Here is a 14,153-nt window from a genome sequence, read left to right on the forward strand (position 1 = left end):
TTAGCTATGAGCTAGTTTAGCTACAAGCCAGCTTAGCATTTGTAGCTAAGCTGTGCTTAGAAATATTTTTTTCCACAAAAAACAGTAAAAAAAAATTTTAAGTTTCAGCAGTGAGCTTGTTTACATGACCATCAAATCCAAAAACTGCAAATATTTACATAATTGTAATAATCTGGTCTGATGCTACATGCTACTTTTAAAATATGATATATTAAAAGTCCCTGTCTACATTTCGTAGTGATAATTGTTGTATATAGCGCCACCCATGGTCTTAGCATTAGCTGCCAATTTGGGAGCTAATATGGTGCAAAATAGTCTAAATGTGGGGATGGCGTCATATCCATCTTTTTATTTGAAGACATTAAAAAGACGTGTATCACCAAACAAGAGTTAGCATTGTTTGCAAATTTTTAGAACTTGGAAAGATGGGACAAATTAAGCCAAACTAACTGAGATTAAAGTTTATTGTACCTTTAATGAAACAAATTAATAAAAAAAGACATGAAAATGTCCTTGTTCATAAATCTGTATGCATGTTAGCTTTTGTAATTGTTGTAATGGTTACTTTTAACTTTAAATGTTTACCTAAGCAACAAAACTTTATTTCTGTCTAAAATCTTAGCTTGACTAGTAGCTCCTCCTCCTTTCATTTAGCCCTGCCCTCCCATCCAGGCCGAGGTGTGACTACGACCTTATAAGGCAACGGCTGCAAGACCACACCTAGTCGCCCCTGCAAGTTAGGAGGGGAAGCCCCAGTCGGCAACCTGAAGCTCATTCGCTGGAGCAGAGAGGACAAGAACAGGAAGAGCTCCAGTCTGGCCAATGATTCGCCAACGCAGACTCGAGGTCCGGCCCCAAAAGGCAGGAAACATGAGGGTGTAACACGTTGACCCAGGTTGTCAAGGAAACGATCTGGAATGGTAGGAAAAACAGGAATAAGAGAAACTTTCGCTTATGTTATTTATTTATTTTAAAAATGGTTGTTAATCTTTATGTATGTTACCTGGGTTGAACAAGTCTGGTTTGTCCCAGTGTTGGGGGTCGTGATGAATGGACCACATGTTGATCAAAACACGAGTCCCTTGACTGACAGCGTGACCTCCAATACTACAGGAGATAGAGATTGTAATCCATTAAATATCATTCCAGCCACAGAGGACCAATAACTTTGTTAAACACACAGAACTTTCTGCTCCCTGGTTGATCTTTGGCTGCTCATGATTGGACATTGCTGTCAATCTAAGCTCTCTGATTGGTGGAAAGCTTGACAAGATGTGGCTTTATCATCGTTTCCAGATTAGTAAAGTAGTCCTAGAAAATTAGTCATATAGGAGGAATGAGTAAAGCTGTGGTAGTCTTTTAGCTCAGTTTCTCCACGTCATTTTGGTACACTACATGTTGGGCTTGGTTTGTAGTGTGTACAAGGATCTTCTGTACTGTATGGATCTTATGCTACCCTCTGTACAGGGGACTCTCGTAATGAAGAGGTTAAAATCCATCAATTTAAACCTCCAAAGATGCTCAGTTTCCTCTCAGATTATCAGCCCGGTGATCATTTAAGCTCTGAGTGTAGGTATCTACCTGCTGTTGGTCATTGCGGTATGAGGGATCAGAACTGGGCTGACAGGTCGGATCCTCATGCCCTCATTGATAACACAGTCCAGGTACGGCAGGTGACCACGATCCGACACGCTCACGGCTCGCTCGCTGCCCACATTCTCATCCAGCTCCTTCTGAACACCCTCCTGGACCTGGAACAAGTGGAGCAATGTGACCAACCATCAAGGTGCAAGCCTCAGTGGTCGCAATGACGTGAGTACGACTGCTGTTATTACCTCAGGGTGGTGCAGCAGGTAGGCCAAGATCCACAGCAGCGTGGTGGATGTCGTCTCCACTCCAGCTCCAAAAGCCTCAGCCGCCGTCATCAGTACGTGGTCGTCTGTTATCCCCTCCTCCTGTGGCCCAGGTGGCTTTTGACCCTTCTTTCTACCTGTTTGTCCCTTTAGCAAGGCATCAAGTAGGTCACGAGGATCACCATCACTTAACGTTGCCTGTTACTCACCAAAGAGAGAAGATAAAAATTTAATTAGATCCAAATTAGGAATGATAAATGACTACTCTCTAGAACGTCTCTTATCTTCTGTAAACTTATTGATGACTGATTAAATATAAAACTTCTAAATTCTTCTACACAAAGATATACAACATATCTCCGCCCTGACATTCAGGGTCCGCAGAGGTCAAATCCTGGGGTGTTTGGAGGCCGTCACATTTCTCCTGTAGTGACCTCTGCAGCCTGTAGGGGGAGCTGCTGCCTTCTGCTGGTGCGCCAGGTTTCCAGTCACCTTGTGCTCTTCCAGTTTACGGCTCAGCAGTCGATCCCTGACAGCGATGCACTCCTTCAATTTACTGAGAGACGTGTTAGGAAACACCTGAGAGACAGAGACAGGCTTATAGACATGGGCATTTTTTTTCTTCCTAAATTACAACCGTTTGGAAAAAGAAAAATGTTATTATGTGACTGAAAGGATGGACCTTACCAAGAAGAACTGAACTACACCAATAAATGCAGAAGAAATTAATAAAGTGGTATTTAGCTGTTTTTGACCAATTTATTGAAGTAAACAACACAGCAGAAAACTATCAGTAATGAGTTTAATTTTTGTAAGTTTAGGTGAGATGTTATATTATTTCATCTTCTCTGTCCCGTCTCCCTGTTGAATCCAGGACAGAATTTAAAAATAACTAAGCAGTATAAAGCTCTTAGTGACCAAGAGCTATCGGATCCTAAAGATCTCAGACTAAAACGTTTTTCCATCAGACCACTTCCCTCTCAGACTGCAGGTTTACTGGTGGTTCCTGGAGGGTCTAAAAGTAGAATGAGAGGCAGAACCTTTAGTTATCGGACGCCTCTCTGTGGAACCTGCTCCCTCTCTAACTTTAGAGAATCTTCAAACTTTCTTTCCTGATAAATCTTAGAGCAGGTCTGGCTTGGTGACCCTGACCCTTTAGTCCTGCTGTTATAGGCCGAGGCTGCTGGGGGACATCCCATGATGCACTGGGCTCCTCTCTGCTCTCTTTACTCTCTGTGTAGAAATATCCGTCATTCATCTGTGTTTCTCTTCTTTCTCAGCAGAAATCCCTGGATTAAAGTTATGCTGCTTGTTGACCCCTCTTTCCTGTCCTCTTCAACCCAAACCAAGAAGATGTCCGTCCTTTCTGGTTCTGGTTCGGACAGAGGTTTTCTTTCCTGTTTCTGGTTCTGATGGAGATTTTCCTTCCTGGTTCTGGTTCTGATGGAGGTTTTCCTTCCTGATTCTGTATCTGATGGAGATGTTCCTCCCTGGTTCTGGTTCCAATGGAGGTTTTCCTTCCTTTTTCTGGTTCTGATGGAGATGTTCCTTCCTGGTTCTGGTTCTGATGGAGGTTTTCCTTCCTGTTTCTGGATCTGATGGAGATGTTCCTCCCTGGTTCTGGTTCTGATGGAGGTTTTCCTTCCTTTTTCTGGTTCTGATGGAGATGTTCCTTCCTGGTTCTGGTTCCAATGGAGGTTTTCCTTCCTTTTTCTGGTTCTGATGGAGATGTTCCTCCCTGGTTCTGGTTCCAATGGAGGTTTTCCTTCCTGGTTCTGGTTCTGATGGAGGTTTTCCTCCCTGGTTTTGATGGACATTTTCCTTCCTGGTTCTGGTTCTGATGGAGGTTTTCCTCCCTGGTTTTGATGGACATTTTCCTTCCTGGTTCTGGTTCTGATGGAGGTTTTCCTTCCTGTCTCTGGTTCTGATGGAGATGTTCCTCCCTGGTTCTGGTTCCAATGGAGGTTTTCCTTCCTGGTTCTGGTTCTGATGGAGGTTTTCCTTCCTGGTTTTGATGAACATTTTCCTTCCTGGTTCTGGTTCTGATGGAGGTTTTCCTTCCTGGTTCCAGTTCTGATGGACATTTTCCATTCCACTGTCTCCTCTTGTAGCTCACGATGGAGGACTGAATCAAAGAGAAGATCTGATTCTTTGGTTTAGCTAGGTCATTATTTTTATGAACTGGTTTATATAAACTGGACAAATGTGGATCATATGATGGATTTGTCTTAATTGGATTATAATTGGACAACAATGAACTGGATTGAATTGGACTGTCTGTAAAAGGTCTTGGGATGAATGTGTTGTGAATTGAGATACAAATTAAGGTAAGATTAAGCCAGTTGAATTATAATGAAGTTAAATTTAGTTTAAAATCTTGAAACTAATTAAATGTGTTTTTGTTCGTTTTAATCATACTGTGGACAGATGTGTTATTTAGTTATGATTAACTGAAACAGACGGAGATGTGCTTTTAGATTCCTGAAGTCAAAATTCAGTGTGTATACAGACAAAAAACAGGTTTGGAGCTGGTGGGAATACGTTATGGCGTCTGAACAACAATACATGACGTCAGCTTTACATCTTCTATGAAACTACTTAGTTTTTATTTGGTATTTAAAGTACTTTGTAATGTTGAGTTTAAAAAGCACTTCATAAGGGGAGAAAGATCACGTTAACGCAACACATCCTGCAGCCATCTCCACCGTACCTTCAACCAGGGGTAGATGTCCACCAGACCTCCCCTGGCAATCGTCTCCACGATGCCGTTGTTGTATCGGATCACTTCCTGCAGTTCACAATCACCGTGGCGATAAGTGCTGCTGAAGACCAGCGTGCACACGACGTTGGTAACCGCTCTGGTCACCGCAGGACACGGGTCAAAGCCACGAGTCCCGTTGGACAACAACTCAATGCACAGACTGTCCACTGCTGACAAAACTACAGAGAAGACGAGTGGGATTAAAATAATCCTCATTAATGTTCAAATTTATAATCCCAAATATAATGCAGAGCAGCCACAGCAGACAAGGAAGCACTCTAATATAAAATGTGTGGGTTTATGAGATGGATTTTGATAGTTTTGGCCCTTTTAATGTGTTATTTAGTTTAAAATCTTCTTAAATACAATTAAAATACCTTAATGAATTGTGTTTATTTTACTGAGGATGACTTAAAGGTGCAGTGTGTAACAAAATCAAATCAAATTTAATATATCATTAAAAGCTGGAAAAGTTTTGGCCGGCGTTCATTCACAACTGTGCTTGGCATTTGAAGTAGTTTCTGTGTCCATCTTCACCACTAGATGTCAGTAATTCTTACACACTGCACCTCTAAACAGTGGTTGACTCACTTCTGCACAATGGGCTCAATAAACCAACTTTCTGGCTGAATATACTTAAAAACTCAAATCTTACAGTCCCATCTTGTTTTCTTTCTCTTTAATGTCGGATTTTCCTCTAGGGCTATTTTGATTGTGTCAGCACCTTCTTCTTCTCCTGCAGTTGTCTAAGTGCATCATCTGTTGCTCTGGCCCCACCTGCTGTTCAGAGTAGGGACCTGAAGTCCAGTTCTTTTCAAAGATTCGGCTCTTTTGGCTCCCAAATGGCTTCTCAAAGGTTCTATTTCAGCCTAATTTAGTAATTACGAGTGCTTTGTATGTTGGTAAGCTTCTTATTTTCATCTGTTTTCATAAAAATATCATTCATTAAAATAATGAAGTTACTATTTAACATTTTAATCAATGACAGTTTTATATGAACAGCTGAACACAGAACCACAACAAACAAATCAAACAGTAAAGTTTTATTGAAAATGTTTATCCCAGACGGAAATTGTAATGTAATGTTGGTGCAGGTTTTTTTTTAAAACATTATTTGACTTTAGATTAAATAATTTCTTTTTTTTTTCCTGGCAGACTTCTTTTTTATTGACTGTTTGGTTTTCCTCAGATAAAACTAACTTCACTAATTTGAATATTTCACTTCTCACTTATTTGTTCTGTTAAAACCAAAATGTTGAACATTTATTGGACGTCCTTAAACATGCTGACGTGTTAATGCTCCATTCTCTTAATAATATGCTTAACTGTGTTTTGTGCATTATAATGTGCAATTTAGTAAATTCAAGAGTTGAAATTAATGTTTGTTTGCACAATTCTGCCTTGCCTCATAGTTCTCCCAGCTTTCTCTTCTGAGTTTCTTCACAGAACAGAGTTTCCACTATTGAAGGTTTAAAATGACATTATTTTAGCCATGGACTCTGTAGATTATATGATCCTAGTTTTAATAGATTTAATGGTTGCTTTGACATAACAGATCTCTACATGTTGAATTTAGAGCATTATGTAAGTTTTCAAGGAACTGTCCTTGAATGAATCGGGTCCTGTCAGAACATCTTGTGTGAGCCTTGATCATTTTAAATCTTGTTCTTCTGTCATGGGGGGTCTCTCAGGGCTCAATTATAGGGCCTCTGCTTTTTAAATTATATCTGCTTCTGTTGTACTTAATTTTTAGAAAGCATAAGTGTGCTTTTCATTTCTTTGCTGGTGACATCCAGGTTTATGCTTATTTTACATAGCTGTTAAAGTTTTTACAGTGTTATTGTTTTTACGTGTTTCTGACTGTTAACTGATAGGCACTCTGTTTAGTACATGCTGTTTTTAAAGTGTTATTTAAATGAACTTGAGTCTTGAGTCTGAGAGATTTGGTGGCCATTGTTAGATAATATATCCTTCTGTTTGTATTACATTTTCTTTGTTGGGAAAAATCTGGGGATTGAAACATGCCGTTTTGTTCAGAGATCCTCGATCAACCAGAAATAGATGCTAAATGGAGAGACATACCGATGTCTTGCAGTCGAGTGGTTCCTTCTCCAAACAGAGTGAAGGAGTTGTGGACGAGGCGGCGGTGAGACTTCCAGAGAGGAGAGTAGTCTGAAAACGCAATGTCTTTGCCTCCTCTGGTCAGCAGGTTGGTGGTGACCTGAACAGAAAAAAACAGGGATTTAAAGTTGGCTTGGTTTTAGGACCTGAAGTCATGTGACTCTGTGACCGAGTGCTGGGGTGTCATGCCGCTCATGGCTGCAGTGTCAGAACCTTCATTTTTATACAACAGCCACTTCATGAAAGTATGAAAGTTAAAAGTGATTTAAAAAGTTCACTGTATGTGTTTTTAGAGGATGACAATCATCTTAATCAGTGTTCTCAATGTGGGGTGCCTGGACCCAAGGGGGGGTCTTTTCTCTCTCTCTACATGTAACAACATGGTCGCAGAACTTGGAAGTATCTAGTCAATTCTGAAAATTATCTAATAAATTTTCAGTTTTTGCAAAATTATTTAATTAATTTAGAAAAATCATTTTAGTTCATTTATTTATAAATTTAGGACCAAAATTAAATGTCTACATTTATTGTTGTGTAAAATGGTATTATAAATTCAGAGAAACATATGTTTTTATTTGAAGAGAATTCGATGTGCTTCCGTAGTTCTGAGAGCTGCTCATGTAGGAATCTGGTCTGAGCTTTGACCTCCCGGACACCAGGGGCGCTCCAGAGGATGAACAGAAATAAAATAAAATAAATAAAAATAACAAAAAGCTTTAATCAATCATTCTTCTCCCTATGAGTACACCAACTGATTACTGTATTCATCAATTAACATGTTTAGTGTTTTGAAATGACAAAAAAAATCTGAGTTTGTGTCCAGCCAACAGTCTGAGGCAAAACATATTCAACCAGATATCATGGAATAAATAAAATAAAATGTTTGCCTGAAATCTAATTTTAGATGTGACTTTCCAGCTCCGCAACTGTGGACATTGAATGTCTCACCATGCTTGGCCGTCCAGCAAAGTCCCTCCCTCTCTGCAGCAGCACCTCCCTGGCATGTTGGTGGTCGTTCACCACCACCGTGTAGTGGGGGCCGAGGTAGAGAGCAAACAGAGGACCATACCTGCAACTCACACGGTGCAAAAGCTGAATCATGAACTATGATTTCAGAAAAAATTAATAACATACAAATTTCTACTGATGTTAATATGCCTGTCAATGTGTATACTGGACCTTTAACTCACGTCAACCAGCCTGTCAACGCGTAGACTGGACCTTTAACTCACGTCAACCAGCCTGTCAACAAGTAAACTGGACCTTTAACTCACGTCAACCAGCCAGTCAACACGTAAACTGGACCTTTAACTCACATCAACCAGCCTGTCAAACGCGTAAACTTGACCTTTAACTTGTGTCAACCAGCCTGTCAACGCGTAAACTGGACCTTTAACTCACGTCAACCAGCCTGTCAACACGTAAACTGGACCTTTAACTCACCTCAACCAGCCTGTCAACGTGTAAACTGGACCTTTAACTCACCTCAACCAGCCTGTCAACACGTAAACCCGACCTTTAACTCACATCAACCAGCCTTTCAAACGCGTAAACTTGACCTTTAACTTGTGTCAACCAGCCTGTCAATGCGTAAACTGGACCTTTAACTCACGTCAACCAGCCTGTCAACGCGTATACTGGACCTTTAACTCACATCAACCAACCTGTCAACACGTAAACTGGACCTTTAACTCACATCAATCAGCCTGTCAACGTGTAAACTGGACCTTTAACTCACATCAACCAACCTGTCAACACGTATACTGGACCTTTAACTCACATCAACCAACCTGTCAATATGTAAACTGGACCTTTAACTCACGTCAACCAGCCTGTCAACGCGTAAACTGGACCTTTAACTCACATCAACCAACCTGTCAACACGTAAACCGGACCTTTAACTCACGTCAACCAGCCTGTCAACGTGTAAACTGGACCTTTAACTCACCTCAACCAGCCTGTCAACACGTAAACCCGACCTTTAACTCACATCAACCAGCCTTTCAAACGCGTAAACTTGACCTTTAACTTGTGTCAACCAGCCTGTCAGCGCGTAGACTTGACCTTTAACTCACGTCAACCAGCCTGTCAACGCGTAAACTGGACGTTTAACTCACATCAACCAACCTGTCAACACGTAAACTGGACCTTTAACTCAGGTCAACCAGCCTGTCAACACGTAAACCCGACCTTTAACTCACATCAACCAGCCTTTCAAACGCGTAAACTTGACCTTTAACTTGTGTCAACCAGCCTGTCAACGCGTAGACTTGACCTTTAACTCACGTCAACCAGCCTGTCAACGCGTAAACTGGACGTTTAACTCACGTCAACCAGCCTGTCAACACGTAAACTGGACCTTTAACTTGTGTCAACCAGCCTGTCAACGCGTAAACTGGACCTTTAACTCAGGTCAACCAGCCTGTCAACGCGTAAACTTGACCTTTAACTCACGTCAACCAGCCTGTCAACGTGTAAACTGGACCTTTAACTCACGTCAACCAGCCTGTCAACGTGTAAACTGGACCTTTAACTCACCTCAACCAGCCTGTCAACACGTAAACCCGACCTTTAACTCACATCAACCAGCCTTTCAAACGCGTAAACTTGACCTTTAACTTGTGTCAACCAGCCTGTCAGCGCGTAGACTTGACCTTTAACTCACGTCAACCAGCCTGTCAACGCGTAAACTGGACGTTTAACTCACATCAACCAACCTGTCAACACGTAAACTGGACCTTTAACTCAGGTCAACCAGCCTGTCAACACGTAAACCCGACCTTTAACTCACATCAACCAGCCTTTCAAACGCGTAAACTTGACCTTTAACTTGTGTCAACCAGCCTGTCAACGCGTAGACTTGACCTTTAACTCACGTCAACCAGCCTGTCAACGCGTAAACTGGACGTTTAACTCACGTCAACCAGCCTGTCAACACGTAAACTGGACCTTTAACTTGTGTCAACCAGCCTGTCAACGCGTAAACTGGACCTTTAACTCAGGTCAACCAGCCTGTCAACGTGTAAACTTGACCTTTAACTCACGTCAACCAGCCTGTCAACGTGTAAACTGGACCTTTAACTCACGTCAAACAGCCTGTCAACACGTAAACTGGACCTTTAACTCAGGTCCACCAGCCTGTCAACGCGTAAACTGGACCTTTAACTCAGGTCAACCAGCCTGTCAACGCGTAAACTGGACCTTTAACTCACGTCAACCAGCCTGTCAAACGTGTAAACTTGACCTTTAACTCACGTCAACCAGCCTGTCAATATGTAATCGGGAGCATACTTTCCAATAATGTTCCTCTAAACCTTAACTAGTCCTTCCTAAACAATAACCAGTCTTTTTAAACATCTAAACATCTAATTATTTAATTAACTCGTCCTTGTTTTCCAGATATAAACTAGTGCTTCTCACCTTCACCAGTTCTTCAAATCATAAATGAGACTGATTTTCATTATTCCTGTAACAATGATAATAAAAATCTCTATCGCTCCCTATCTCTCTCTACCTCTACCTCTATCTCTACCTCTACCTCTATCTCTACCTCCACCTCTATCTCTATCTCTACCTCTACTTCTAACTCTGTCTCTATCACTACCTCTACCTCTATCTCTACCGCTATCCCTATCCTCTATCTCTATTTCTATCCCTATCCCTATCTCTATCTCTATCCCTATCTCTATCTATCTTGGAAGCTGGATTAGCTCTACTAGTTTTAAACCAGTAATAACAAATGTCTACTAAAATATGAAAATCAACCCTCCAAACAATAGATTATAAGAACCAGTCCTTCCAATTATGTTATTCCATCAAAAACTTAACCAGACTTTCACTTCTCTAACTAGTCCTTAATCAGTTCTGTTTTTTTCTTTTTTTACTTTAACTTTTTCTTCTTGCACATTAACCAGTCTCTATAAATACCAGCTAGTGCTACGGTCCAGTTTAAGGAGGCTTTGTGAACTCACCTGCGGGCCAGCTGGCTGAAGAGGAGGTGGGGGGGGAGGCTCCCTCCCAGCCATGGGAGGCTGCCCAGGACAGGGACCCGTGGCAGGCAGGGGATGGACCCGTGAGCCCGCTTGGGAGACAGCAGAGGTTTGCTTAATAAGACGATCACCACAAAGAAGATGAAGACAAGGAGGACGGATAGAGAGAAGGAGGAGAGAAGGTAGGTCAACATGTCTGCGAGGAGACGGAGGAGTGTGAGGAGACGATGAGGAGTTCTGACTTTAATCTGTGTTACACATGAGGAGACCTTGGAGAGGTCAAAGGCTGTGAATGTGTGTGTGTTGTCATTGACCGTGACTGTGTGTGTGTGTTTATCTTGGTCAGACGACCTCGATGTTATCAGGTTGGCTGTCATTGGTTGCCATTGCGACCTTAAAGCAGAAAGAGATGGCAGCGGTTTTCTGGTCGTTATCAGTTTGTTGTTTTTAAACTCTGATGATCAACTTTATCTTTCTATTAGAAGTAAAACTGTTCTGTAGAGACTTCACTGCTTCTTGTAACGTCACTGTAATTCCACATTTATCATTTATAAAGTTGTTTATTGAATCAAGTTTTTAGCCCCTGTCTTAGACCAGAGTTTGGGTTTTTCAGCATTTGGTCCAGGGCTTGTTTTTAACAGTTTGTGTCTTGATGTTGAACCCATCGTAGACTGGGTTCTAACTTTGTTCTGAATTGGTTTTTGCGTGGACACTGGACTTGTTGCAGACCTGGTTTCTAACACTTCCTGACTTGCTTTGGGTTTAAAGTTGGACAGCTTTAGTTATGGGCTTGCTTCTGGTTTTAAACTTGGTTTTGAATTGATTTTAATTTGGACTCTAAACTGGTCTTATATCTGGTTTTGGACTAGATTTGAGCCAGTTTATTTTAGGTTTATGTGTCACTTCGGAACTTGGTTTTAGGCTGGTTCAGTCTGCAGAGCAGTTTGTTTTGTGGCTAACAACATGCATGTCTCTGACTGGATGTCCAGACTGGTTCTCCGACAGAAGGAGTCTGGGACCAATCCGCTGCCTGCTGATGGTGATGAGAAAGAGCCATCTGTAGATTTAAACCGTTTCATTAACTGCATTAAGTGAGTCAGTGGCTGCAGACGACAGAAACCGAAGGTCCAAGAGTTTCTGACGCCATGAAGCACATTACTGTATCTATTACAGTGTCATTTGTAGCAGGTGGAGGGAGCAGGAGGTGGCACAGCGCCATGGCAACAGTCTCTTTTACTTCACCCACCCACACACACATACACACACACACACATACATTCTTCCATCATCTATCTAGATATAGCTGGGCTTCTTTCTTCTCTGCGTCGTCTAGTGAAAGCTCACATGGCGACTTTGTCACCCGTTTGGTCTCATGCTGAGATCAGTCGCTGATGGATGGATGGATGGATGGATGGATGGATGGATGGATGGATGGATGGATGGATAGATAGATAGATAGATAGATAGATAGATAGATAGATAGATAGATAGATAGATAGATAGATAGATAGATAGAATTTATTTTAAATATCAGTCTTGAATAAACTATAAATTAGTAACAAAATTGTTTTCAAAGCATTTTTTGTTTGTTTGTTTTTTAATGTTTATTTATAATGTACTATCCTTAAGTGGACAAAAAAGAATACTCACAAAAACAGCTATAAAAACATTACAAGTTCATATTTTTTACTTTATTTTGCTCAAATCACTAAATCCGCTTTGGTCCCAGTAATAAATATCATGTAAATGTATGCAAATCATTCTAACTCATTTAAAAATCAGTCCTAGTTGGTTCCCCAAAAAATCACCTTGCTCCAAAATTTATTATATAGAAAATACTTTATTGTGTGTTTTTCTTTCCATATAACAGTGATGTCATCAGACTGGCATTTAAAGGATTAAAATAAATTTTGTAATTGCAGGTGCTTCTGATGAACCTGGTTCAGTCTGTTTCCAAACCAAAGGGTCACCAGCACTGACTGACTGACTTCATTTGTTTGTCCAGCTATTTGTCCAGCATTTACTCTGCAATGCTCGATTATGTGCACGTCAATAGAAAAGAGGATAGAAAAGAACATGTGAAAAGTGTGTAAGGAACAGACAGAAAATAATCATTTACTCAAAGAATTTATTTTAGTGAATCATGTGAACGTTAAACTAAATTCATGCTTTAATCGTTAACTACTCGTTCAGCACTGATTTCTCCAACAGGAGTTACTTTTTTATTAAATCAAAGTATAAAATTATGTATAGAATCATTATGGAAGTATTCATGAATGAAGCAGTAACAGGTTCATCTGTTCTTGTTTTCACACCTGAGTTTCCAGTCTTAAAACAGAAATTAAATTAAGTTTTACACCTCCATCTGTACATCTATCCATCCATCTATCCATCCGTCCATCCACCCATCCATCCATCCGTCCATCCACCCATCCATCCATCTGTACATCCATCTGTACGTCTGTCCATCTGTCCATCCATCCATCCATCCATCCATCCATCCATCCATTCATCTGTACATCCATCTGTACATCCATCTGTACGTCTGTCCATCTGTCCATCCATCCATCCATCCATCCATCCATCCATCCATCCATCCATTCATCTGTACATCCATCTGTACATCCATCTGTACGTCTGTCCATCCATCCATCCATTCATCCTTCCATCCATCTGTACGTCCGTCCATCTGTCCATCCATCCATCCATCCATCCATCCATCCATCCATTCATCTGTACATCCATCTGTACATCCATCTGTACGTCTGTCCATCCATCCATCCATCCATCCATCCATCCATCCATCCATCCATCCACCCATCCATTCATCCGTCCATCCATCCATCCATCCATCCATCCATTCATCCGTCCATCCATCCATTCATCCGTCCATCCATCCATTCATCCGTCCATCCATCCATTCATCCGTCCATCCATCCATCCATCCATCCATCCATCCATCCATCCATCCATCCATCCATCCATCCATTCATCCGTCCATGCATTCATCCATCCATCCATTCATCCGTCCATCCATTCATCCATTCATCCGTCCATCCATCCATCCATTCATCCATCCATCCATCCATCCATCCGTCCGTCCGTCCGTCCGTCCGTCCATCCATCCGTCCATCCATCCATCCGTCCCTCCATCCATCCATCCATCCATCCATCCAGCCAGCCAGCCAGTGTCTACTTGTTTATTCCAGTTTTGGGTCCTGGGAGAATGGAGCCTGTCCCTGCAGGGAACACCTGGACTGGCCAAGCTTCCAACTTACAGATTGAAACTATCAGTTTCCTACATTATTAAATATTCTCCATCAGTCTCAAGCGCTTCAGTTTCTGTTTATTAAGAGCTTATTCACAGATGCATGTGTATTAAATGAGGCAAAGCTTTACTTTTACAGTTTTTGGTTATAGGGGTCATCT

The 14,153-nt window shown here is 41.3% G+C and overlaps 1 protein-coding gene across 2 annotated transcripts; it reads right to left on the minus strand.

Annotated features, from left to right (window-relative positions):
• Positions 1-422: 422 nt before the first annotated feature.
• On the minus strand, positions 423-11,251 carry LOC121640447 (steroid 17-alpha-hydroxylase/17,20 lyase). Of its 2 annotated transcripts, none has more exons than XM_041986205.1 (9): positions 10,713-11,251; positions 7,684-7,810; positions 6,697-6,835; positions 4,564-4,793; positions 2,346-2,432; positions 1,836-2,051; positions 1,582-1,751; positions 1,004-1,107; positions 423-912 (listed from the first exon to the last, which is right to left on the minus strand). In XM_041986205.1, exons 1-9 carry the CDS (start codon positions 11,099-11,101, stop codon positions 647-649), a joined length of 1,728 nt encoding a protein of 575 aa, XP_041842139.1. In that variant the 5' UTR covers positions 11,102-11,251; the 3' UTR covers positions 423-646. The 2 variants fall into 2 exon arrangements, with proteins under 2 accessions (XP_041842139.1, XP_041842138.1); XM_041986204.1 differs by having other exon boundaries at positions 7,684-7,804; positions 10,707-11,250.
• Positions 11,252-14,153: the final 2,902 nt, after the last annotated feature.

The sequence above is a fragment of the Melanotaenia boesemani genome, chromosome 5, assembly GCF_017639745.1.
Source record: "Melanotaenia boesemani isolate fMelBoe1 chromosome 5, fMelBoe1.pri, whole genome shotgun sequence".
Classification (NCBI taxonomy): domain Eukaryota; kingdom Metazoa; phylum Chordata; class Actinopteri; order Atheriniformes; family Melanotaeniidae; genus Melanotaenia; species Melanotaenia boesemani.

Coding starts and splice junctions, on each gene's coding strand:
- LOC121640447 (XM_041986205.1), bottom strand. CDS start 11,101: ATGACAGCCAACCTGATAACATCGAGGTCGTCTGACCAAGATAAACAC. Junction 6,836..7,683: donor TTGCTGGACGGCCAAGCATG/GTGAGACATTCA, acceptor TTTTCTGTTCAG/GTCACCACCAACCTGCTGAC. Junction 4,794..6,696: donor CACTCGACTGCAAGACATCG/GTATGTCTCTCC, acceptor TCTTCTCTGTAG/TTTTGTCAGCAGTGGACAGT.